Below are 27,323 nucleotides of genomic sequence, written 5' to 3'. Positions count from 1 at the left end.
ATCCTGGAATCTTTCTTCCTCTACCACATTTCCCAGCCTCTGACGGTCGCTGGGATAATCCGCCCAGAACTATTCGAATTCTCTTCACACCTGTTAGCCGAGTACACGTCCTCAGAATCACCGCTTTAACATCACCTTGTTGACAGCAGCAGTTTTCCAGCACCTGAAAAATGCCTACGAGAAGATTTGGCAAGACAATCCCGTATATATAAAATTGTGACACAGATTACCATCCCAGACATCTATGTTAAGATTGTGAATGGTTTTTCTCTGTGATAGGACCCTCCTGGTTACCCAGCGAGGAAAACGCCTCAGCATACGACACATGAGACCTCAGGGCTCCGTGTTTTCTCCCATCCTTTTTAACATTTATGTTAATGAAATGTCAATCATACCAACTGCCACGTGGTGCAGTCCGCCGACGATACGGCGCTCTATATGACCAGCCGCAACACCGGCCAGTTCATGAGGTGGGTGAACGCAACGTTCACCTGGTGTCTCTCCAACAACTTTGCCCTCAATGCCACCAAAGCTAAGACGGTGTACTTCACCAAACGGCGTGCTATCCTCCACCACAAAATCACTATTGGAGGCGCCTGGGCCACAAATACCAAATATCTAGGAGTTTCGATGACTAACAAACCATACCATACAGAATACGTCACCCAAAATGGACTGAAGCTGACAAAAGCATTTTACCTGCTCTTTGTCAGTAGGGATATGAACTTAGATACGAAGCTCCGACTGTATTGCACATTTATCCACCCCTGTCTCATATATGCCTCCAATGTGCGGGCTACTATTAGTGCCTCTAGGATGCAGACCTTCCAATGTCTGAAGAATAAGCACTTTGATGAAGCCTGCATGCCCCTCCATTCACGAGGATTATTACCCTGCACGACGATAGAAACACTGTCGCTCGAGGTAAGGCGAGGCACCTATATGACAAAGTGAACGCCCCCCCTCACAAAGTCATGGCTTGATACAAATTGATACCATGACTCTCGGCACTGGCACCGTCTCCCTGTTCATCTTACCATCGTCTGGACTTGGATTTGGACCATGCCCAACGATGGCTCTGTTGCGGCCACTCATAATGTGACAGGCTTGGTATGGATACTCATAAAATGAAATCCTTGGTAGGGCCACCGCTATGACTACCAATGTAGTTGTGTGACTCCTTACTAACAAAGCTGAGCTCCCATCATCGGAAGGTGGTACGGGACTTTAAGTCTCTCCGCTACACCTTCAACGTACAATACAATGATGTCATTGTAATATAGGAAAGCTTTATTGCTACACACAGACAGTTAGACCATTGCTAAACCGGCGACGCTGTACAACACCCTGCTTCCCCTCCCCTCCCAAAAAAAATCTCACTGGCGGTTACATTGTAGCATAAAGCTGTAGAATCACCAAGATCAGCGTAGTAGTAGGACTTAGTAGCTTCGGCCTGCTGCCTGTCAGATGCAACTTTGCTCCGGAACACTGGTCGACTTCTAGGTTGGTGGTATATTTTTTTCATGTGCCAATTTCTGTCAAGTGTGTGTCTAACGTAGCTTGGTGGACTTTAACTTTTTCTGTTTGTTTTTAGACTGGCGGACTTTAACTTTTTCTGATTGTTTACCGATTCTGACAAACTTTCAGCTTGCGAATTATGATATTTTCTTCCTGTGACTGTTTTGATTCCGTTTAGTCGAGAGATATTGTGGAACAGAACTTTGTTTGATATGGTCGGGATATTAATTCATTTTCAGAATGAGAATTTCACTCTGCAGCGGAATGTGCGCTGATATGAAACTTCCTGGCAGATTAAAACCGTGCGCCAGACCGAGATTCGAACTCGGGACCTTTGCCTTTCGCGAGCAAGTGCTCTACCATATGAGCTACCCAAGTACGACTCACGACCCGTCCTCACAGCTTTACTTCTGCCAATACCTCGTCCCCTACCTCCCAAACTTTACAGAAGCTCTCCTGCGAACCTTGCAGAACTAGCACTCCTGAAAGAAAGGATATTGCGGAGACATGGCTTAGCCACACCCTGGGGCATGTTTCCAGAATGAAAAAGCTAAGGTCCCGTGTTCGTGTCTCGGTCCAGCACCCAGTTTTAATTTGCCATGAAGTTTCATTGATTCATTTTACTCGATCAAGAAATGACTGTTCATTTTGTCTTATCATCACCAAGAACTTCTGCATCTTTGATTAACTACGAAGTCTGAACTATTCGCTACGATATCCTTTCAACTATTCTGTATATACTGTCCCATGAACCGTGTTCAGTTATAAGTGCTTTATTAATAAATGTAGTGAAGTGCTGCCTGTCTTTAACTCTTGTTATACCTTGGCGCAGATATAAAAGATGTCACATGAGTAACAAATCGACGAGGAACACTTAAAACTCTTCTAAAGCTGCCCAAATCGACTGCTGGTGGTGTGACTAAAGTGGAAACACGGAGTAACAACCAAAGCTAAACTAAGACCAGGCAGACTTCATGTACTGACGGAGAAGGACCATAGAGCGTTGCAGAGGTGAGTTGTAAAAACCACTTTAAATCAACGGGAAGAATTACTCGTGTGTTCCGAAGTGCTAACAATAGTCCAGTTAGCACGATGACTGTGCATACGGTGTTAAAATGTCCTCATCCGTATCTGAGTGGACAACTTAAATGGCTGCCATGAGCGGGACCAGGGTTCGATTCCCAGTAATGCCAAGGATGTTTCCTTGGTGACAAGGAATGGCACGGGAGCACTTAGCCTGGTAATGTCAACTGAGGATCTACTTTAGTGAGGAGTATCGGCTCCAAGGTCTGGAAAGTCGAAAAACCGGCTGGGAGAGCGGTGTACTGATACCACATGCCGCTCTGCAACATATCCGCATCCGCTGAATGGCAGAGGATGACACGACGGGCGGTAGACGTCACTCTTGGTCTCAGAACATGGACGAGGAGCTCGTAGGGAGTTAAAAAGAAAGAGTAATAATGATGGAGCAGCTCTCCATATTCGACAGATTTCTGTAGTCAGTACTAAGCGACGCTTGAGATGGAGCAAAGAGCAAAAGCATTAGGCAGTGAGTGACTAAAATTAGTGATTTGGAGTGACGAATCACGCTGTAGCCTGTGACAAACTAATGGAAAAGTTTGGGCTGGCAAATGCCTGGAGAACGTTACCTGCCATCATGTGTAGTGTTAATAGTGAAGTACAGAGGATGACATGTGTAAAGCAGGAATACTAAACACCTTTTTCCAAAGCTGTTTCACAGAGGAAGACCGCACTGCAGTTCCTTCTCCAAATCCTCACCCGAACGAAATAATGGCTGACATAGAAAGAAGTGTCCAAGGAATAGAAAAACAACTGAAATCACTCAACAGAGGAAAGTCCACTGGACCTGACGGGATACCAGTTCCATTCTACACAGAGTACGCAAAAGAACTAAACCCCTTCTAACAGCCGTGTACCGCAAGTATCTAGAGCAACGGAAGGTTCCAAATGATTGGAAAAGAGCACAGGTAGTCCCAGTCTTCAAGAAGGGTCGTCGAGCAGATGCGCAAAATTTTGCTCGCGTATCATGTCATTTCTGGAAACCCAGAATCTACTCTGTAAGAATCAACAAGGATTCCGGAAACAGCGATCGTGTGAGACCCAACTCGCTTTATTTGTTCATGAGACCCAGAAAATATTAGATACAGGCTCCCAGGTAGATGCCATTTTCCTTGACTTCCGGAAGGCGTTCGATACAGTTCCGCACTGTCGCCTGATAAAGTAAGAGCCTACGGAATATCAGAGCAGCTGTGTAGCTGGATTGAAGAGTTTTTAGCAAACAGAACACAGCATGTTGTTCTCAATGGAGAGACGTCTACAGATCTTAAAGTAACCTCTGACGTGCCACAGGGGAGTGGTACGGGCCATTGCTTTTCACAATAGTAGATAGTGTCGGAAGTTCCATGCGGCTTTTCGCGATGATGCTGTAGTATACAGAGAAGGTGCAGCTTTAGAAAATTGCAGCGAAATGCAGGAAGATCTACAGCGGATAGGCACTTGGTGCAGGGAGTAGCAACTGACCCTTAACATAGACAAATGTAATGTATTGCGAATACATAGAAAGAAGGATCCTTTATTGTATGATTATATGATAGCGGAACAAACACTGGTAGCAGCTACTTCTGTAAAATATCTGGGAATATACGTGCGGAACGATTTGAAGTGGAATGATCATATAAAATTAATTGTTGGTAAGGCGGGTACCAGGTTGAGATTCATTGGGAGAGTCCTTAGATAATGTAGTCCATCAACAAAGGAGGTGGCTTACAAAACACTCGTTCGATCTATACTTGCGTGTTGCTCATCAGTGTGCGATCCGTACCAGGTCGAGTTGACGGAGGAGTTATAGAAGATCCAAAGAAGAAAGGCACGTTTCGTAACAGGATTATTTGGTAAGCGTCATAGCGTTACAGAGATGTTTAGCAAACTCAAGTGGAAGACTGTGCAAGAGAGGCGCTCTGCATCGAGGTTTAGCCTGCTGTCCAGGTTTCGAGAGGGTGCGTTTCTGGATGAGGTATCGAATATATTGCTTCCCCCTACTTATGCCTCCCAAAGAGATCACGAATGTAACTTTAGAGAGATTCGAGGACGCATGGAGGCTTTCCGGCAGTCGTTCTTCCCGCGAACCATACGCGTGTGGAACAGGAAAGGGAGGTAATGACAGTGGCACGTAAAGTGCCCAAGCCACACATCGTTGGGTGGTTTGCGGAGTATAAATGTAGATGTAGATGTGGGTGATATTACGGTTTGCGAGTGGTTTTCGTGGTTAAGGTGTGATCCCCTTATTGCGCTTAAAAATTGTAAATATGGAAGAATGTGAATATATTTATGCTATTGTGAACTATTTGCAGTAAAGGAACAGTTCGGGTACGATGACTGTGTGTATCAGACACTGTGTCATAAAGCAGCATGCGTGAGGAAATGATTTGTGGACAATGACATTCCATAAATGGGCTAGTCAGCCCAGACTTCCGACATTTGGGATGTGTCAGAACATCGACTTCTCTCGAAGCGCCAGCCTCCAACATCACTACCTCCTCTGGTTCCGGCTCTTGAGGCAGAATGGGCTGCCACTCCCGCACAGACACTTAGATACCCCACTGCATGTGTTCCCAGGGAGAGTTCAAGCCATCATACAGGTGAAGGGTGGACAGACCGCGTATTAATACCCACTAACAGGTCTCTGGGTGCTTTTGACCAGACAGTATAATTTAAAATTTAAGAAAATAGCGAAGAGGCCAAACAGGGGTAAATTTAATTTAAAATTTCGATTCTCATAAGATGCAAGACGAAGAAGGGGGCAGTTAATTCTACAAGTACTATCTGAATATACAAATTTTGTTCATGAATCTTCATAAGTCATTTTATCAAAACCGTTAGCAAGTAATCGGAAAACTACATATGAAATTATTTTAATGTAGGTATACAGTACAATCTTATATTATTAATAATGAAATGCATTGAAACACTACTTCTCGTCATTGTTATACCGTTTTTATTCCTTTCTCTGAATTCCTACAATTTGAATTACGTTTGACTTACTTTTCAGGAGACATATTACTCAACCCATTTTAATGTAAAAATGGAAGAGTGCAAAATATACGTGGAGAATGTACGTGATTTTAGCCTTAATATGGTTAGCTTGTTTTGAGAATATGCATCACGGTATCACCTGAAAATTCCAAGTACCACAAAATCTGTAAGGTTGATGAGAGTAAATCGTCAAGGTAACGAAATTTTCTGTGAAATTAGACAAGAATCAGTTTTTACGATGAATGGTTTCCGCTTAGTGTAGGGAGACAGCTATTTTTATTTGCTAAAAATGAAAGATTTTCTAAACTATGAACTTACTGAAACATGAATGAATATAATCAACGTGAACTGAAACTTTTGCCTGGAATTGGTAATATGTGGTGTCTTTGTCAAAAATATCTTGTGGCCACCCTAATGACACAAATGAATTGTATGCCACATTTCAGTAAATTTCTTGTATGAATTGCTGCACTGCTTTCCCATGAAATTTAGAAAGAACCAAAGATTCTATCCTGTTAATTATTAACAGGAAAATAAACGACGATTAACAATACAGAATCTGTAATCCCTACAAAATGTCATTCTTCAACTAAATTTCAGTGTATTCTCCAGAAATATATGAACTCAGATGTCCTTGGTCCTCTGATTTTGATCATATAGAGATGAAGTAACATACTCAAAAGCATTCGTTCCAGCTGCTTTATTTCCTTTTTCACTTTCCAATAGCCCTTTTTTTCTCCCTTTGTAGTTCCCTACTTGCTTTCTTCAGAGGTTCTCCTTGTCAAATACGGTTTTGACATACCATACCAAGTTTATAAACTTGTTTCTTTGTGTTATGTCGCTTAAAAAATAAACATACATTTTAGCTGAGTGGAAAGGACGTGTCTCGTTCTGTACGTATGGTAAGCGGATCATCAGTAACATGACGCAAGTACTGAGGTGACCATAATTCTGCTTCCTAAGCCACATATTTACACAATGACACGCAAATACTCAACTTCAAGAGATCGTAGTACACTATTCCTAGCCTATGACAGTCCTGTCCTGCATAGTGCACTGTCGAACAGCGGCTGATCCTCTTCGGCAGGTGAGCTGTGATGAGTGGAGCTTTAGCGGTGATTGCGACTGGAACTGGCTGTCGACGAAAACCTCGCTGCTGCACTGGAGAACATTTCCAAAACAGTCTCGGAGACTCTGCCGGTTAATTCGCGTAGCGTGACTTATATTCTAGTGGAAGTGATATATAATACTAATTTCCTCACTAGTTCTTCCTCAGTTTCGCTCTATTAGTGACCTCCGCAGCAGGCTGCTACAATTTGCTGGAGGACTGGCTCCACTAGGGCTTGTAAGCTGCTTCGTTTATCCTTCGTGCTGGAGGGAAGTCTGATGGCGTCGTATCATGCATTGTCCGACCATGAGCTTTCCGACCCGTGACGTCAACGTGATTTAGGAAATCACAGACATTTTAACTATGGAGTTCCCTACCCTCTGAACAAGCCTCAACAGTGGGGGAGGCTCTGCCGTTTTGTAAGAACAACATCCCTTCACATTTTATCCAGGCTTAGGACTGGCTATGCATATAGTACATAGGCATGTTTAAATGTTTTTAATTTTTCCCTTTATATTTTTTATTTTCACTTTTTCTACAGCATTACTACAGCAAATGAGTGAACTTCTTTCTTTGTTTTAATTTAATTTCTCACCCACTTCTTTATTAAGAAAGCCAGAGGTCTTAAACAGCTGGAGATCTTAAACAACTTAAACAGCTAGAGTCGTTATATATTATTGCCATGTCTTTTAACCTTTAGTCAAATCTATGAAACTTTTTTAATCAGGCAGACCAATGGAATAAATTTTAATTTCAAATATACCTTCCTCCATGCGCTTATTTATCAGAAACTATAGGTTCGGATGTTTTTGATTTACTGAAGAATTTAGTTTCCCATGCCAGCTGCTATGGGTAAGACTTGCGCCTACCTACCCTGCAGCCAACAATACATCTGAGGGAAGCGATCACATAACTCTCAGGGGACAACCTTCCCGAAGACAGATGAAACTCGGCCACGATCTGTGTGACCCCAAAAAGCATCCCAGGCGCCACTAGAGGTCGTAAGGCTCACGGACATATTCTTCTCCGCAGACCATGTGACTGAAAGTAATGCCTATATTCTTCTGGCGCCTGGACTGTATGTAGGCCGGCGCTCGAGCCACAATGAACAGTTCTCTCCGAGTGGGCCTCCTGGGCCAGGTGCCGGATGCAGTCGCGCTCTACCAATCAGGAATTCAGTTTCGAGCTGCCGCAATGACGAAGACGTGGTTTATATCAGTGATCAGCTAGTGAGCTTTTAAGTTTTCATGTTTTTATTTCTACCATCACAGTGGAACTTTGAAACATAACTCTCTCTCTCAGACCTTAGCTCGTACTGTGTCTCAGTGAAAAAAACATTAACTTCGGGTTCTGAACTTTGGTTAGAGTGGTGCATTGTGTACTTACTAGTTAGTGATAATTTCTAGCAGTGTTTACTTTCTTCCTAAAGGTCTTCAGCCTTTAGACAACACTGACGTTTATTCGTCCTTCTAAGAAGTGACTGTTTTCGTTTAGACATTCGGCGTACCTAATAATACTGTTATTTCATTACATGAGAAGAGACTTTCTTTTCAACATTCCTTTTTCAAGAAATAATTGTCTTGTCAAGCAATTTATTCTTAATTTGTTGTAAAACAAACGTTGGAAAAGATACATTCTCGCTTTTTAAATAAGATTTGTACTACCAAATCTACATGAACATTTTTTTTTTTTTTTTTTTTTTTTTTGCGAAACCAGGATACCAGTTTTCGACAGCATAGTTACCTGTGTTGTTTCGAACACTGCCAAATGTGCCATCCGTAAGAACAGCTCCATTTTCACACAAGATTTTCTACGCTTCTTCACAACTAGCGCCAGGATCCTTTTGGCAGGAACAGATCCATCGCTAATATAAAAACTTGGATGGGTGACCATCCAGGCCGCCATGCGCTGTTGCGATTTTTCGGGGTGCACTCAGCCTCGTGATGCCAATTAAGGAGCTACTCGACCGAATATTAGCAGCTTCGGTCAAGAATACCATCATAACGACCGGGAGAGCAGTGTGCTGACCCCACGCCCCGCCTATCCGCATCCTCCACAGAGGATGACACGGCGGTCGGATAGTCCCGGCAAGGCACTCGTGGCTTGAAGACGAAGTGCTTTTTTTTTTAAATTTCAAAATGACTTCGCTCCGATGAATCGCCAGGTTAGTGCCAGGTTTTTGGGTCGCCCCAATAGCTTCCCTTCTGGGCTTACAAAATGCAGGCTTGGAGTTCGCATAATATGGCATAATTGCGACGAAATATAAATCTCTAATTCTCAAATTTCGAAATTTCTCTTTAAAAATTTGGAAAACAGGTACTGTCTTTTCTAAGTGGACACTCTTTCTGCAGTTACGCATTCGTTTCTTAATCTGCACATCTGATTCTTCAGCGGGCAAGAATGTTAATATTCAGCCATGATTCGGCCATTTAAAATTTTTAAACGGCCTTGGCATTTATTCCGTTCGGAACTCACGCACAACCAGTTCGAATACTCATCACATTTTCTTGGCTCCTGGTATCGATGGCGATCGATGGGAGGAGACAGCTTCCCCTTCGCTGTTGTAATTATTTCCATTACTCACAGTGTATAGAACACAAATAGCTTAGCCCAACGAATCAACACAGAAACAAAGGCTGTCGGCGAGGGCAGTGATTGACTGATGGCGACAACACTCCCGCTGTTGGTGAACGACTGGCGTAAGCTAGCAGTGGGGAACGCTGTGATAGGAAAACGCACGGTGCAAAACAGGTTAGCCGGAAGACCCATGGTACATGCGGCACCTACAAAAGGGTCAGCAACATCACTCTCGTAAAGCCCACATCACCAGTCTGGCTGCCACGAGTTGCGATTCGCGGTCACAAGATTAATCCGACGGGCAACTTCCGCATCTACAGCTCCTTTAAATGATATTACTGATCTTAGATATTTCATCTTGCTAACCCTTGGCTACGTGATTCCGTCGAGCTTTTCACTGTCATTGGTAGGCTGGGTCTCATGCTGTCGAAGTTGTACAGCATGAATTCTGATTTAGTTGCACTGGTGTCTAATAACTCTTTCCACTGTTGCAACAAATTTTGTACTGTGGGCATCCACAGCTTTAGGATTGAGCCATGATGACGAAGTTCGCTTCAGCTGTATGATAAATCTTTATTTCTGATCAAATTAGTATCATGCCGTTAGAGTCACATTTTCAGTTATACAGATTTATAATTTATTTCAAACGGTAAGCAGTAGATGACCCAACATTCTTTCTCCCATTGTGATAAAACTGTTTAATCGTCAAGAAGCCGGTAGTTCAACATTAATCAGTACCCATGAAAAAGTGGCTCTAACGCCACGAAACTAGGTGGGTCAGAAATAAAGATTTATCATACATCTAAAGCGGTCTTATTCCACTGTTCCAAACAGCAAAAGGAAAAAGGAAGTTTAAGGTTGAAAGCTCCATCGGCATTGAGGTCGTTAGAGACAGAGCACAAGTTCGGTTTCTGGAAGGATAGGAGAGAAAATCGGCTGTATCCTTTCTAGGTAACAATCCTGGGACTTGCCTTAAACAACTTAGGAAAACCACGGGAAACATAAATTTTGATAGGCGAAGGAGAATTTTATTCGCCCTACTTTCAATTACTTTACTCTTCAGCCGAATTTCTCGGCAACAAATCGGCCTATTGCATAATTAGGAGTGAATATCTGTGGCACTAGCTGAACTTGCTGGCAGGAAGAATTTTGGACTACCAGCTGCAATCCTGTATGGCCGAGAGACAGACTGGAAGAAGCCATACACGATGACAACGAGACAGAACACCCCACCACAATTTCCTTTCGAAAGCTGCGAGGGGATGGGACACATAAAGCACCAGGAAAGATTTCCTGAGACCTAATGGCCGTCTCTCTTCTCATCTCTTCTCTGTTCTGCGCAAGAGAGCAGAACAATAAAGATGTGATGACAATACAGTCCCTGTGATACTTGAACAACGACTAGGTGGACGAGTGGTAACCAGTCAGAAGGAAATGAAAACAATAATTCCGCTCCTGTCTCCGGGTACAGTAGTGTACTATAATGTAGTGCAGTGAAGTGCAGTGCTGTATAGTATAGTGTAGTGTTGAATATCTAGTACAAAATGTGTGGTACAGCAATAGCGGACAGTAAAGTGGCACAATGGTGCCACCACTTGTTTTCAGTTTGGTATTACAAATAGACGGAGTAACGATAGACTCTCCATTGACTCCAGTGACCACCGATTTATACGTCTAGCACTTCGAGAAAACAGCGCTTGAAACTTCTCGGCTCAAGCCAAAGTTCTTCTAAACATACATAGACGACACTTTCGTCTTGTGTGGCCAGACGGTGAAGATTGGCACACAAACAGTGTACACGAAAGCGTGTTTACCATGGGTGGGTGGGGTGGGAGATAATTTTAATTGATAACACGCAATTACATACATTGTGACTTCTGTCGAAACACGAGATGCTGACAATATACAGTGCAGCGTTTCTCGGTGCTCACCACGTAGGTACATAGAGGCTGAGCCGTCTCCGACAAAGAGAACCTACCCTTTATTTACATTTACGTCAAGCATTTAATAGGAGGCGTAAATAAAACGGACTCTATAGACAGATGGTAAGAAAAAAGGAAAAGACGGAATATTACAGCAAGAACATGATGGCTCCTATCGCACGCTTACCGCCCATGTCCCAGGTCTCCAGGATCTTGGAAAAGCATTATGAAAGACGGTTTTCCATCTCATGCAAAATCAGGGATACGCTTGGTTTCATAAAAGATCCCTTAGTTAAGAACACTTGGCGTGTACGCCATCACGAGTGAGTACGACCAGCAGTAAAGCGGACAAATGCGACGCTGCTTCTCACAGAGACTAGCAAGACACTTCTGGAACGTCCACCTCGGCTATACGGTAGCGGAGCATAGCACCATTGAGGGAAACACGTTTCAACTTCGAAGACAAAAATGCACTACACTGATGAGCCATGGCGACAGTGCTGGTCCACATATGGAAAGTAAAGATGAGGGATTCTGTGTGGTAAGACTTCGACAAGTCCTTCGTAATTCTCTGGAGGTATGTGGTACCAGATGTCTACGCACAGGTCACTCATATTACCGTAAATTACTAGCCGATATTTTTACAGGTCATTTTCAAGGAAAAACTATGGCACCGTAATAGCTCTGCAAAGGAATTTAATACATGAGTGGATATCGACAGTGTAACCTGGCAGCATTCCTTTAAGTTATTCGAAGACTGTGTAAGCCAGTAGAAACTCAAGTCTCACATTTTTTACCTGTAAGTGGTGAATTTGATGACCAGTCATCAGTGCCATCCTCCTCGTAGAACTATAGCACCATTCTGGCGTTCTGTGACATACAGTTATCCTACTGGAAGATACCATCGGGGTTGGGGAAGATATCAAGCATAATTGGATGCAGACGGCACGCAATACTATTTACATAGTACTGTCATAGTACTTTATAGCATAATCTGCGCAAACCGAACTGCGTCCGTGATGTGGTGCATATTTCGAGAAGCTGTTCGCATGGATCGTGGCGTATGTGGATATGACCCTCGACCTGGTGTAACAAGAAACGTGATTCATCGGACTAAGTGATAGATTTCCATTCTTTCACGGTCCAGATCGTGTCATCTCGTGTCCGCTATATTCGTAATTGACGCTGTCGTTGGGTTAACATGGGCACATATAGGTGTCGTCTGTGGCGGAGCCCGATGTTCCGCAACGTACACCAAACGGTGTGCACCGGAACGCATGTATCTGCACCAGCATTGTAATCTGTCGTAAAATAGCCGTCTATCCCACTTTACAGAGTGAGCAAGTTGCCGACCTCCACGTTCTGTAATGGGGCGTGGACGTCCAACAGCTTGCCGCCTTTTCGTGCTTTCACCGTCAGCCTCTTCCGACGGCACCACTTTGCAGTATTTGCATGTGACTGTCTACGAGCTCATCGCCTAGTGGAGCCGTGCCGTTAAATCTTCTAAGCTGCTCAAGACATTGCTGTTCTCAAATTGTGTACACACTAATTCTCAGCAGTTGTATTTAGTATGATTTTTGTAGTAAATAGTTTTTATTGTAAAATGCGCTTCTCTGTTCAGCAAATCTAACTGATCAGTAAGAGGATAGTTCAGGTACAGCCGTCCAGTCAGAAAGGGTGTTCTTCGTACGCGCTCAACGACCCCTTTACTTGCCTATACGGGAGATTTGTGTCGTATGTGTATTGGTGCAGTGTAGATGAGAGTAACCGATGCGCGTAGAATGTAGAGGTATGATGACGACGAGAGATTCTCGTTACCAATGGTTGGAACATAACAATCCGCCCTTTCCCAGATTCGCTTATGTCAGTGGATTTCCAGATTTGTGGCCTGTGTCGTCGATAGAATTATTTCTCTTTCTTCTCTGCTTCGCTTAAATACTTTCCTTGTCTCGTCACGTGCCAGAAACGCCGCTAGGAGGCATTCGGTCTCGCGATGGACAGTGATCCTAATGTTTCTGGTCATCAATGTCTGTCACCGCAGGGGTTTATAGGATTCTATAATCTAGGAAAAGATAGAAATGAGAGTATATGGAAATCTAATGAATAGAGACAGTCACTTTCACCTCAGTTCTGTTTGGGACGCGAAACGGATAAATAGCAGCATCCGACAGAACATAGACATACCAGTAAATAATAAGTAACTACCAGTACCGTCGCTCCGAAACGAAGAATTACTTTGCTGATTTCCAGTGAGGAATTCAAAAGCGTGTAGAGTGCTTCCTGGAGTCTGGATGGCCAAATATCTGCGTGCCAGAAAGCAAAACCATAGTAAATAGATACACATGTCTTGTTAACTTGTAATTGCTCGTCCTCTCTCTTTCTCTTTTTCTCTCCATTCCTCTTTTCTCCTAGCTATTTCCCTTTCCTTCATAAAACAGTATAAGTGCCGACATTTTCAAATGGATTTCAAATTTTATTTAACTATATTGTTTGCCATACATAGAGTTGCGCTGTGTCAAGACTGCGGTTCGGTAGTTTTACTACACTACATAGATGGCATAGTAAATGGGAGGATTAGCGGTAGTATAAGTAGCATTGGTAGGGAAAGAACATAAATGAAAGTCTAAAAATGAAAGTCTGAAAGAGAAACTGGGAACCGACGACTTCTCAAATTTTTTTTTGTCCGTAATTAGAAGGGTACATCATTCAGTGCTAGTCAGTAACACATCATTTCATTTTGTAGGTAATAAATATTAGCTGATAGAATATGTTCTGCGCTTGCATGCAATCAAAGCAATCACTTTTCGTGTAAGTACAGTTTACATGTACAAACATAAAAATACATATGATTATTGTTGTTATTTTGTATTCAACAGAACGCTCTTCATCATTATGAAAGTCATGAGCCTTATTATTATTGATAAATGCTAAAATTATTTATGAATAACAGAAACATGTTTCACATAAGTTCGACGAAGTATTCAAGCGATATTTAATATATTGTTGTTTTGCTGTGTTTTATTTTCTCTTTTTGTTGAGGAGATTGCATTTTCTAGAGCTATAAGATAAATCTGTATTGTTTCCTTTATTTTTGCTACAAGATCCCTCTGTTTCACGTTACAAATCCACAATGTTTGCCTAAAACCTGAAATAAATGTTGGAAATTACGAATTTACTATAAATACCGTTTATTTTTACGTAATAATCAGGCAGGCAACTACGTGGAACAAAGACGTTCCGTAGGTTACTTGGACGTTTATATATCCTCTTTAGTTTGTAGATGATTCACCGCTTCCAGTTTTTAGGGGTATCTAGTGAGACACTAATCGCATACGTAAAGAAAAAGATGGTTATGACGTAAACCCTGGTAGATATGACAAACCTAACGAACAGGTAACGGGTGTACGACCATAGCTGACTAAAGCTACTACGGAGACTACCCTAGTCTAAGCTTACTTTTGATAGCCTACGGTAGCCTACAGTACAAGGTAGTTTTAAACACAACACACACATCACACACACACACACACACACACACACACACACACACACACACACACACACATATATATATATATATATATATATATATATATATATATATATATATCAGTTATGATGACAATAAGCTGTCTTGTTTCTGTGGAAGCCTGAGCATGTGCGGTTGAGTGACAGTTGACTGTCACGAGAATTTTCTGTCCAGAGAGACAACAACGTTGATGGGAACCGATGAATTGTTAACTTGAAGACAGCAGGAGAAGTATGTCGTCTGGTCCAGTGGTCAATCCAGAATTCCGTAAGTGCAAACAAGTAACAGTGGGGCTGAAATGAGCTGCGTAGTAGTTGAGACTGAGTAACGCTGTCTATCGGGTGACAGCGAGGTTTGTGAACTAAATTTTTCATCGAAGCGTCTATGTTGACGCTGCTGCTAAAGTGCGGGCAATGATACTGCGTTTGATGGAAAGTCCTCAGAGGTCAGTTTCGAGAAGTTGCAGTGTGAGTAGAAAAGTAGTATGGAGGATAGATGGATCAATCCTTACTCCTGGGAGGGTGGCTGGGGAAGAAGGGGAATGAGGGGGAATGAATATTGGACACGTGGAGGCAGGGATACAAGGACCGAGGGTCTTTCTATAATGGTCAGAAGGTTGGAATGTATGGGAAGAATGTGGGGGCTACAGCTCGTATTATAAGCAGATATCAGCACTGTTATCTGGGCCACGAAGTGGGAGTTTGTTGAAGTTTCCGTGGGGTAAAGTATCGAGGGAGTGGAGGTGGAGCCATGTCGATATGTCCGCAGCAGCAACATAGGATTAGAGGGAATTGGGAAAACAATGAAGCGTTGCTATTTGAATTCACGTGATGTGTAAGATTTGCGAAGGTATTGGAGAAATTTTGAGAAGTGCTCAAATTTTTAAAAAAACTGTTATCTACTGTTTCCTTTCTCACTGTATGGGAGCGAGCTGATAGCTACCCTTAAATCTCCATATACATGTTTACTCCGCAATTAACAGTTAATTGTTTGACAGAGGATTCACAGAATCACTTTCAGACTATTGCTCGACACCCTGAGTCTCGAGTAGCAGGTGGGGAAAATGAACACATTGATTTCTCTTATTTTATCACGATGGTAATTTTTTCCTTGGGTAGGTGGGAGTAAGAAAAAATATTTTGGCATTCGAAAGGAAAGACTGATGATTGAAATTTGCAGAAAACATCTCGCCGCAACGGAAGATGAACCTGTTTTGTGATTACCATCCCAACTCTCTTATCGTATCGGTGACACTCTCTCCCGTATTTCTCGATAACACAAGACAAGCTTCTATCATTGAATTTTTTCGATGTTATCCATCATTTGTAACTGGTAAGGATCCCATAATATGCAGCTAGTTACTACGAATAATGACCTCTCTGACAGGCAATAACCAGTCTAGTCGCACAACTGCATAGGCTCGCAATTTGATTAGAACCCACCAGTGAGTAACGATGCAAAAAATGTTGCTGCTTTCAGTCTTTGATTAAAATTGTTAATATGCAAAGAAGTATGACACATCGATAGGGATAACTTGGCAATGGGAAACTAATGGGTTAATTTGTGCTGTCACCAAAATCTGTAATAAGTGTGCTGTAGACTCTTAGTAACATTTTCTAGGTGAGGGACGTAGATGCAGATAAGGTCGGAGAGGAAAGTAAAATGGACGAGAATATGGGATGAATATCACAATGAGCCAAGTGCCAAGATGTACCGGGTGATCAAAAAGTCAGTATAAATTTGAAAACTGAATAGTTCACGGAATATTGTAGATAGGGAGGTACAAATTGACACACATGCTTGGAATGACATGGGGTTTTATTAGAACCAAAGAATACAAACATTCAAAAAATGTCCGACAGATGGCGCTTCATCTGATCAGAATAGCAATAATTAGCATAACAAAGTAAGACAAAACAAAGATGATGTGCTTTACAGGAAATGCTCAATATGTCTATCATCATTCGTTAACAATAGCTGTAGTAGAGGAATAATGTTGTGAACAGCACTTCAAAGCATGTCCAGAGTTATGGTGAGGCATTGGCGTCGGATGTTGTCTCTCAGCATCCCCAGAGACGTCGGTCGATCATGATTCACTAGCGACTTCAGGTAATCCCAAAGCCAATAACCGCACGGACTGAGGTTTGGGGACCTGGGAGTCCAAGCATGACGAAAGTGGCGGCTGAGCACAGGATCATCACCTAACGACGCGAGCAAGAGATCTTTTACGCGTCCAACAATATGGGGTGGAGTGCCATCCTGCATAAACATCGTACGTTCCAGCAGGTGTTTATCAGATGCGGTTTTGTAACATATCTGCGTACCTCTCACCCGTCACGGTAGTAGTTTTTCTGTCCAGAGCCATCTGTCGGACATTTTGTGAACTTTGGTTTTTGGTTCTAATAATACCCCATGTCATTCCAAGCATGTATGTCAATTTTTACCTCTCTATCTACATTATTCCGTGGTTTATTAAGATTTCAAATTTATACTGACTTTTTGATCACACTGTTTGTGATAGGAGGTGACTCGTATGCGTGGAGAGAGTGAGTGGGAAGCTTTATTTGCAATGAATGAAGTAGTAACAATTGAATTCCATGTGGCATTTCTGGCTGGAATATCCTATGGGGTGCGTTCTGTGATGTATGGAGGGCTTCCCCCTGCATATTTCGACCACCACAATTATGTATATGTTTCGCGGGCCAGGTACGGCCCCTGCCTCATCTATGAGGTTGTTTGTAAAAGAAGAGTTAGGGTACTAAGCCTCCAGCAGCTTTCACAGCGTCCGGGGGTGGCAGGCTCGCCACATAGCGCTGCATTCGTGGGCACTACCCTACGTCCACGCAGTCACGTGTAAAGACGATACCGCCCCTCTATCCCTCCACAGGCGTCTAGTTAGGTCGGTCATCCGGCCAAGTAAAGGCGGTCGCGATCCTAGCTCCGACCGACCAACAGGCGCGCCAAGTCTCTGCCACGAGTCTCCGCTACGAACCCCACCTGCCGCTGCCCGCCAATTTGTCGCCTCGCCCCCTTCGTGAGCCACGTCCGACGCTGCACTTCCGTCAGCCGCTCCCGAGGGCACCACTTTCCAGTATTTCCATGTGACTGTCTACGAGTTCATCGCCTAGTGGGACCGTGACGTTATTAATCTTCCCTGGTGCTCAGGACATTGTTGTTCTCAAATTGTGTAGACATTCATTCTCAATCAGATAACTCCCGGGAATTCAGCCAGGCAACACTTTCAGCGACCACCGATATTTCGGCGGGCCCCCCATTTTCAAGGCAAACTTCAACGGACAGGCGGCGTACATGCTAATTTAAAACCTCGGTTCTCGCACTGAACTCTATTGCCACCAAAGGTGACCAAAGTCAGAGCTATCGATAGTGAGACTAGGAATTCGCAGGTGAAGTAGTATTGACTCCGTCCCTCTGTTTTTGACAAGGGAGAGAGACGGATTCCAAACAGAGTTTAAACAGAAACTTCCATCCCTATTAACGAGGTTGCGCGCTAACTTAATCTTAACTGCCTCCCTAATAACACTGTCCCAATAGCTGAACGTGCATGGCAGCATCTCGTTGTTATTATATAACATGGGCTGGCCAGTATCGAAGCAATGTTCGGCAATAGCAGATCTACTTGGCTGCTGTAATCATGTGTGCCGTTTATGCTCAGTACATCGGCCCTCCATGGTCCTGATAGTTTGAGCCATGTTGTTGTGGTTGACTGGAGAGCCAACTCCGTATTACTAAAGGAGGCCGAAATGCACGCGTCTCAGCTCACGCAGGCTGGCGTGAGGTCTGGAACATGACAAGGGAATTAGAATTGAGAAAAACGGACGTAGCTGGTGGAATACTTAACTTTAATCCATTAATGGAGAACGTCGCTCTTATGGTACATGATTCACAATATCAATAGTACAGATACTGGCGCCTTGCTAGGTCGTAGCAAATAACGTAGCTGAAGGCTATGCTAACTATCGTCTCGGCAAATGAGAGCGTAGAAGTCAGTGAACAACCGCTAGCAAAGTCGGCTGTACAACTGGGGCGAGTCCTAGGAAGTCTTTCTAGACCTGCCGTGTGGCGGCGCTCGGTCTGCAATCACTGACAGTGGGGACACGCGGGTCCGACGTATACTAACGGACCGCGGCCGATTTAAAGGCTACCACCTAGCAAGTGTGGTGTCTGGCGGTGACACCACAAATATAAGCCATGCCGCAGCTACAAGGAATACGATATACACCCGCCTTACGCAGTCCAAGATCATCCTTAACGGAACCAAATAGTGCTCTAATTTTACACGGAGGTCGTAAAACACATTTCACATCGTATTTCCGTAAAATACGACCGATCTTGTTGGACGTGTTTCCTACGTAAGGCAAAAAGGCTGTGGACTTAGGTGTTGACTCACAATTATCATCAATCACCCGATGTGCAGTTTGTCGATAGCGCAACGCACTTTCATTCTGTCTATAACTATAACCATTTTGACGAAATGTAACTTCAAGATGGGACAGCTCAGCTGGCAAAGTCTCAGCGTCAGAAACGACATGTGCCCTGTGTACCATGGTACGAAGTACCCCTTCACGCTGAGCCGGATGGTGACAACTATTAGCCTGTAAGTACAAGTAGGTGTGAGTACGTTTCCTGTAGACTGCATGTCCCAATGGTCCATCATCCTTACTCCTAACCAACACGCCAACCATCCTCTTCCGCCTCCATCGTAAAACTAATGTTCGGGTGGATCGACCTCAGATGTTCTAAAAAGATATTCAAATTCTCCCTATCATGAGGCCGAGGTTTCAAATTTGCATGTACGCCGCCTGTCCGTTGCAGTTTGCCTTGAAAATGGCGGGGTGTTCTCCCGCCGAAATGTCGGCGGTCGCTGAAAGTGTTATCTGGCTGAATTCCCGGAAGTTATTTGAAAGTTGTATACGCCAGGAGAAACTCAGGTCTCACATTCATTCTCAGTAGTTGTATTTAGTTTGGTTCTTGTAATAAACAGCTTTTATTGCAAAATGTGTTTCTCTCTCCAGCAACTCTTACTGCTCAGTAAGAAGGTAGTTCAGGTTCAAGGTGTTTTTCGTACGCTCTCAGTGACTCCTTTGCTTGCGAATATGTGAGAGTTGTGTCGTATGTGTATTGGTAGAGTGTAGGTGAGTTTAATGGCTGCGAGTGCGATGTAGTGGTATGACGACGACGGGAGAAGGGAGCGCATGACATCCGGTGATGGGACATAGCCTACGCCTATCGAATAGCACAAAGGGAGCCTCCGATCTTAATGCCTGAGTTCTAATTACGGATCACCATCGAAAGCGTAAAATACACTCATTACATGAGACACCGCGGAGTGGTTTGCAATTTAATCTAAGACATTGTCGCAAAGACTGGTAATCAGGAATTTTACGCCACCACCTATCCTCCTCTTGCAGGCCATATACTGGCAGTGAAAATCTGTTCTATCACCACGATTCGAACCTGCGTACCACGAATCGACCGCCACATCACAGGTGTACGTTAGTGACCTTCGGAAGCGGGTGAAGAGATAGTGGGTGTTATAACTGATACGACATTGATTGCATGGTATGGGAGGACATGGTGATTTATGTCAGCCTGTGGAAGTACGTGTAGTGTGTGGAGATGTGAGGAAGGGGACACATTGTATTACGGATGCGTCATCTGGCCATGGTTCTCAAGGAATACTGTGAATATTAGCGAGTTACTTCTGCGTAAATCATAGGTCTACCGAATACGTTGTAGGCATTTGATGAGGCTTGGGGACTTCAGCAGCTGTTGGAGGATGGGGGTTGGGGAGAAGGGCAAACAAATATTGATAGGGAGAAAAAGTCTATGATGTTAGAAGATTTGAAATGGATGATAGAACGTGCGAGAGGTGGAAACTACACGAAAGCTGTTAAATCGTTTCTAGGAGAAAGTACGGAGTTGTGTAGTACACTATCTGATGAAAAGTATTCGGACACCTATTAGTGACGTTAACACGGAGTGAGCCCACCCTTTGCCTTTATGACTGCTTGAACTTTGCTGGGGACACTTCACTGAGTCGTCTGAATGTCTGTTAAGGAATGGCAACCCATTCGACCTCAAGAACCGAAACTAGAGATGGTAGTTTTGTTGAGGTCTGGAGTGAATTCTATGTCCAGCCTCATCCAAAATGTGTTCCATTTGGTTCATATCGGGACTCTGGACAGGCCAGTCCATTTAAGAAATGTTATTATCCACAGATCATTGTCTCACATATGCTGCTCTACGACAGGCTACACAGTCATTCTTATGGAAACAAGCATCGTCTCCGAACTGTTCCATAACTGTACACAGTACTGAACGCTTTACAGTGTGGTCATATCCTTCCGTATGTAGCGTTTTCTTAAGCACAATAAGGGGACCGCAGCTGATCTACGAAAAAACGCTACCTCGTAACACCACCTTCTCTGTTCTTTACTGTTGGCACAACATATGAACACAGGTAACGTTCTCGAGGCATTCGCCGAACGCAAACTCTTCCTTGAGATTTCCACAGCGTATAATGTGATTCATCACTCCAAATTGACTCAGTATTTATAGATTTCCAGAAAGCTTTCAACACCGTACCTCACAAGCGGCTTATAATTACAATGCGTGCTTATGGAATATCGTCTCATTTACGCCACTGGATTCGTAATTTTTGTCAGTGAGGTCACAGTTGCAAAGAGTAAAACAGAAGTGACTTCTGGGGTTCCCTAAGACATTGTTATAGGCAATCTGTTTCGATCTTCTGATGACTTTACTAGAAGATAAACGATAGCATTATCTGGAAACAACTTAACATGGCTGCTCAGATTGCCTCCTAAATCGTTTATCTACCGGGCGGTCAGAAAATGTCTCAAACGCTCCTAGGGATGCTGCAGGGCACGCTTTACTGAGACATAAACGTTCCGAAAAAAATTCTATACGTTGCGTCGTTTCCGTGTTATTTAGCACTGCAATTATCCAACTGCGACGTCGCGCGCACATAATCAAGCGCAGGGAGCGTGTTGACTAACAAGTGCTTTGTATGAAGAGCTGAAACTTGAATTTGCGAGCGTGACGACCTGACTGACTAACTTCAATGCTAAATAACTCGGAAACGACGCTACTCTTCGATTTTTTCTCTTAACATATATGACTCTGTCCAATCTGCCCTGCAAATGTTTCTCACATTTTCTGAGCACCCTGTATGTAATAGATTTAGGAAACAACCTGAGCAGCCTTCTTACGTTGTTTGCAGATGATGCTGTCGTTTATCGCCTAGTAAATTCATCAGAAGATCAAAACGAATTGCAAAACCATTTAGAAAAGATATCTGTATGGTGCGAAAATTGGCAGTCAGCCCTAAATAATCAAACGCGTGAGGTCATCCACATGAGTGCTAAACGGAATCCGTTAAACTTCGGTTACACGATAAAGCAATTAAATCTAAAGGCCGTAAATTCAACTAAATACCCAGGAATTGCAGTTACGAACAACGTAAATTAGAAAGGATACATAAAACAGTTGTGGGGAAGGCGAACCAAAGACGGCGTTTTGTTGGCAGAAAACTTAGAAGATGCAACAAATCTACTTAAGAGACTGCCTACACCATGCTTGTCCATCCTCCTTTGGAGTACTGCTGGGATTCGTGCCATATAAGGATTAACGGAGTACATCGAGGAAGTTCAAAGCAGGCAGCACGTTTTGAATTATCGAGAAACGTTTCTCGTTGCAACAGGGTCTGCTTACGAAATTTCAATCAGCAGCTTTCTCCTGCGAATGCGAAAATATTACGTTAACGCCGACCTAAATAGGAAGAAAAGATCGTAGTATTAGAGTAAGGGAAATCAGAGCTCGCACGGAATATATGAGTGTTCGTTCTGTGCACTCCCTGTTAGGAAGTGAAATAATAAAGAACTATTACGAAGGTGGTTGGATGAACCCTCTGCCAGGACTTGCAGAGTATCCATGTACGTGTAGATGTAGAAATCACTCGTATCTAGTCATCCACATCCTAGTGGCGTCTCTATTTTCAGCATCTCAAGCGTCGCTTATCATTTACTACAGAAATTTGTGGCGTATGAGGAGCAGATCGACCACTGTATACCATTGTTTCTAACTCCATACACATAGCTATTGTGTTACCTGGACTGCGGGTAGCATTTTGGAACTCACCATTGATTTCTTCCAGTGACTTCTTGTAACTGCTTAAAATCCCCCTCCGTAATGCTTGTCAGTACATGAAGTCTGCCTGATCGGGGTTTAGCCTGTGGTTATTCCTTGGCGTTTCCACTTCACAGTCACATCACCAACAGGAGAACTTGGCGTCTTTTGAAGGGTTGTTATATGAGACAGGCAAAATACCCTCAGACTTCAAGAAGAATGTAATAATTCCAATCCCAAAGAAAGTAGGCGTGGACAGATGTGAAGATTAGCGAAATATCTGTTTAATAAGTCACGGCTGCAAAATTCTAACGCAAATTCTTTACAGACGAATGGAGAAACTGGTAGAAGCCGACCTCGGGAAGATCAGTTTGGATTCCGTAGAAATATGGGAACACGTGGGGCAATGCTGACCCTACGACTTATTTTAGAAGCTAGATTAAGAAAAGACAAACCTACGTTTCTAGCATTTGTGGACTTAGAGAAAGCTTTTGACTATGTTGACTGGAACACTGTCTTTAAAATTCTGAAGGTGGCAGTGGTAAAATACAGGGAGCGAAAGGCTATTTACAATTTGTACAGAAACCAGATGACAGTTATAAGAGTCTAGGGGCATGAAAGAGAAGTAGTGGTTGGGGGGGGGGGGGGGGTGAGACAGGGTTTTAGCATCTCCCCGATGTTGTTCAATCTGTATATTGAGCAAGCAGTAAAGGAAACAAAAGAACATTTAGGAGCAGGTATTAAAATCCATAGAGAAGAAATAAAAACTTTAAGGTTCGCCGACGACATTGTAATTCTGTCAGAGACAGCAAAGGACTTGAAAGAGCAGTTGAACGGAATGGACAGTGTCTCGAAAGGAGGATATAAGATGAACATCAACAAAAGCAAAACGAGGATAGTGGAATGTAGTCGAATTAAGTCAGTTGATGCAGAGTGAATTAGATTGGGAAGTGAGAACCTTAAAGTAGTAAAGGAGTTTTGCTATTTGGGGAGCAAAATAACTGATGATGGTCGAAGTAGAGAGGATATAAAATGTAGACTGGCAATGGCAAGGAAAGCGTTTCTGAAGAAGAAAAATTTGTTAACATCGAGTATAAATTTAAGGGTCAGGAAGTCGTTTCTGAAAGTATTTGTATGGAGTGTAGACATGTATGAAAGTGAAACATGGACGAGAAATAGTTTGGACAAGTAGAGAATAGAAGTTATCGAAATGTGGTGCTACAGAAGAATGCTGAAGATTAGATGTGTAGATCACATAACTAATGATGAGGTATTGAATAGGATTGGGGAGAAGAGGAGTTGGTGGCATAACTTGACTCGAAGAAGGGATCGGTTGGCAGGACATGTTCTGAGACATCAAGGGATCACCAGTTTAGTATTGGAGGGCAGCGTGGAGGGTAAAAATCGTAAAGGGAGACCAAGAGATCAATACACTAAGCAGATTCAGAAGGCTATAGGCTGCAGTAGGTACTGGGAGATGAAGAAGCTTGCACAGGATAGAGTAGCATGGAGAGCTGCATCAAATCAGTCTCAAGACTGAAGGCCACAACAACAACAACAACAAGGATTGATACGTTTCTGATGGATTTTTTATCCAGATGAGTTCTAATGACTAGCCTACATTCGAAGTCAGTGACTGCTACTGACCGACCTATTATTTTTTAGTGCCTCTCTACTGACAACACAATACTCCCCGCTTCCTTTTATACCGGTGGGTGCGCCGCTCGTGATGTCCACCGTTTCATCGGATAGCGGTGTCCGGGTGCTTTTGGTGATATACCGTAGGTAGAGCAGAGTGGAGTGTAGGCGTACCTCGTCGTCGGGCAGGCAGGCGGCGGCTGCGGCTGCGGCGGCGGCGAGCGCTCGCGCCACCTCGCGGGCCCAGCGCGCCTTCAGCTGCTTGCGCACGCGCTCGTGCTCCGACCGGCGGTCCGTCAGCGCCTGCACACACCACAGTCGTATCAGCAACGATTCAGCATTTTTTAATGTTACAAACGTTTCAGCATTGTACCACTAGCCACGCACTAAGCAATGAATGGCAAAGCTGCAGAATATCCAACTTCTCCTTGATATGATTTCAATGTGTGCAAAGAATAGAGACTTTCTTCAAGGGGAGTACGTACATTCTATACCCACAGTGTTCACTTTGCCATATTGGTGACCCATTATCTCAGAACCTGTGACAGATAGAGATCTGAAATTTTTGGGATGTATAGTATCACTCCTTTTCCGATTACTGAGCCAGAATCAAAATGTACAGAGAAATAATTAGCTAGTTATAATTTTTTAAAAATGTTGTTGAATATTTTCATTGAAAAGCCCACTTTTTTTCCGTAAGTCAAAACCGTTAGAGGTAGAGATGTTTTTGGTGGTTCAGTACTTGCAGTATACTAAGCGGTAACGTAGTGTAAAATTAGAGATCTGTAACTGCAATAATTCCTGAGATAATGGGTCAAATAATTTTAAAAATGTCATTTCCGGCAAATCAAGTTGAAACATTTTATTTTACATTAACTTACACATGGAGGCATGCCAGCTTCTGTGTTCTTGACTATCCTGCAAACCTAGAAGCTTCCTTCTTTTCCTGCATCTTGCCTCTTTAGTCATTTCCTCCGCTGCACGCTGAGCTTTCATGATCCTAAGTCGATCCATTCGTTGAAATCCTTGCAGTGTGTTGGCACCTGGAGTGATACCAAGTTCCTCTAGTACCCTAATTCTTCCCTTTATACCACCATTAAACGTTATCACAGCATCACAAACACCCAAGCATAGAGTTTTCCTACCTACAAAGACATTTTTTGGTATGCGGGTCCACATTACACTATTGAAAGACTCATTCGGGTTTTGTGTTCGACCATAGAGACATTTGGAAAGAAGGTCAGGATGAGCTATTTCTCTATATATTGGTTTAATAGCTTCCATCACTGCAGATGGTATGCTATTTTTGTGCCTGAATTGTTCCTCGCTCCCCGCTGCCTGAACTTTGCGGTACTTGCACCATGAATCAGCACCAGGTGGACAAAGACCGTGTATAGGTGTATCATCAGTGGAAGATTTGTGGAAGAATGTAGCCCACACTGCTAGTTTCATCCCTTGTAGGTCATGTGTTTTGTTGCTTATTGCCATTCCATAATAATGCTGGAGTTCATCAATGTTTTCGTCTGTAAGTCTTCCTTTACCATTTAGAGTCTTTCCATCTGATAACTTCTCTTTTCCTTTTGTCTGCTTCAATCTTCGGAGACGTGTTCCCATCCGTTTTTGACGTGGCCCACACATTCAATCTTAACAATCTGCTTATTACCATAAGGTTGGCTTTCCACTACTGATTTGTAAGCTTTTGAATCACCATCCCCCAACTACTCAGTGTAACACACACCTCTCTCCTTTTGTGAACGTCTGAACATAGAAACAACTGCAGTAGCATCCATATCCCCATTAGTTCCCTCATAATTCTTAGCACAATTTGTTTTACGGCTTTCGCTTGTTTCATTAACTGATTTACACTGATGACAGTATTTAGTTAGCACTTCAGTGTCTATAACTTTACCTGTGGCAACAAGGTGTGCTCTCAAGCAAGTCATTCTTGCACTTTTCAGAAGTCCAAAATGATGTCGAGAGCCTGCAAACTTCGCACTGAATATCAAATTTTTGTTAGCCAGTCCAGTCCTTGCAGATGAGTTCTCAGAGATGATAATTTACCCACCACAAACCTTACATGACACAACATCTTGCAAAACTTGTCCTAACACACTCAAATCTAAAAGAACATTATCTAAACTATTTTCGTCTTTGCCAATAAATAAACCTTCATGGTCATCAAGTTTCCTCTTCGATGCACTAGTAGACGTGTCCTTATCACGGGTCGGTGAAAAATCTATTTCAGGATAAACACTGTATTAATATTTTGTGATATGCTGATTTCCATGGAAACGTCGGTTCTTAAAACAACCATTTCTTTTCGTCATGTTGAAAAGTGGTATAAGAGCGTATAATAACACACCAAACCTCTGCTTTCAGTTCAAAACTTATGAAACACGACAACCACGAAGTAAATAAACCAAATGCATGTGCTATACCGCCATTTCTGTTTACACAGCGCATCCAACCTCTTGACACGAACTTTAACATGATTTCAAGGAATAAATATCTGAGCCGGCCGGAGTGGCCGTGCGGTTCTAGGAGCTACAGTCTGGAACCGAGTGACCGCTACGGTCGCAGGTTCGAATCCTGCCTCGGGCATGGATGTGTGTGATGTCCTTAGGTTAGTTAGGTTTAATTATTTCTAAGTTCCAGGCCACTAATGACCTCAGAAGTTAAGTCACATAGTGGTCAGAGCCATTTGAACCAATAAATATCTGAAAACCACAGCCTCCTAGATTGAATAGTTCAAGAGATAGTGATACTTAGGCAAGTCAGTGCAGAACGACCGGATAATTTTACACACGCAATA

General features: G+C 43.1%; 1 protein-coding gene across 1 annotated transcript in view; it reads right to left on the bottom strand.

The window, feature by feature from the left end:
• LOC126298888 (rho GTPase-activating protein 45-like) overlaps positions 1-27,323 on the bottom strand; it is a 610,977-nt gene that overhangs the window by 132,384 nt on the left and 451,270 nt on the right. The window contains exon 8 of the mRNA XM_049990422.1: positions 24,686-24,814. Within this exon, the coding sequence (XP_049846379.1) occupies positions 24,686-24,814 (129 nt within the window). The remainder of the gene's footprint in view (positions 1-24,685; positions 24,815-27,323) is intronic.

Source organism: Schistocerca gregaria, chromosome X (genome assembly GCF_023897955.1).
Source record: "Schistocerca gregaria isolate iqSchGreg1 chromosome X, iqSchGreg1.2, whole genome shotgun sequence".
NCBI lineage: Eukaryota > Metazoa > Arthropoda > Insecta > Orthoptera > Acrididae > Schistocerca > Schistocerca gregaria.
This window is presented reverse-complemented; position numbering and strand designations above follow the sequence as displayed.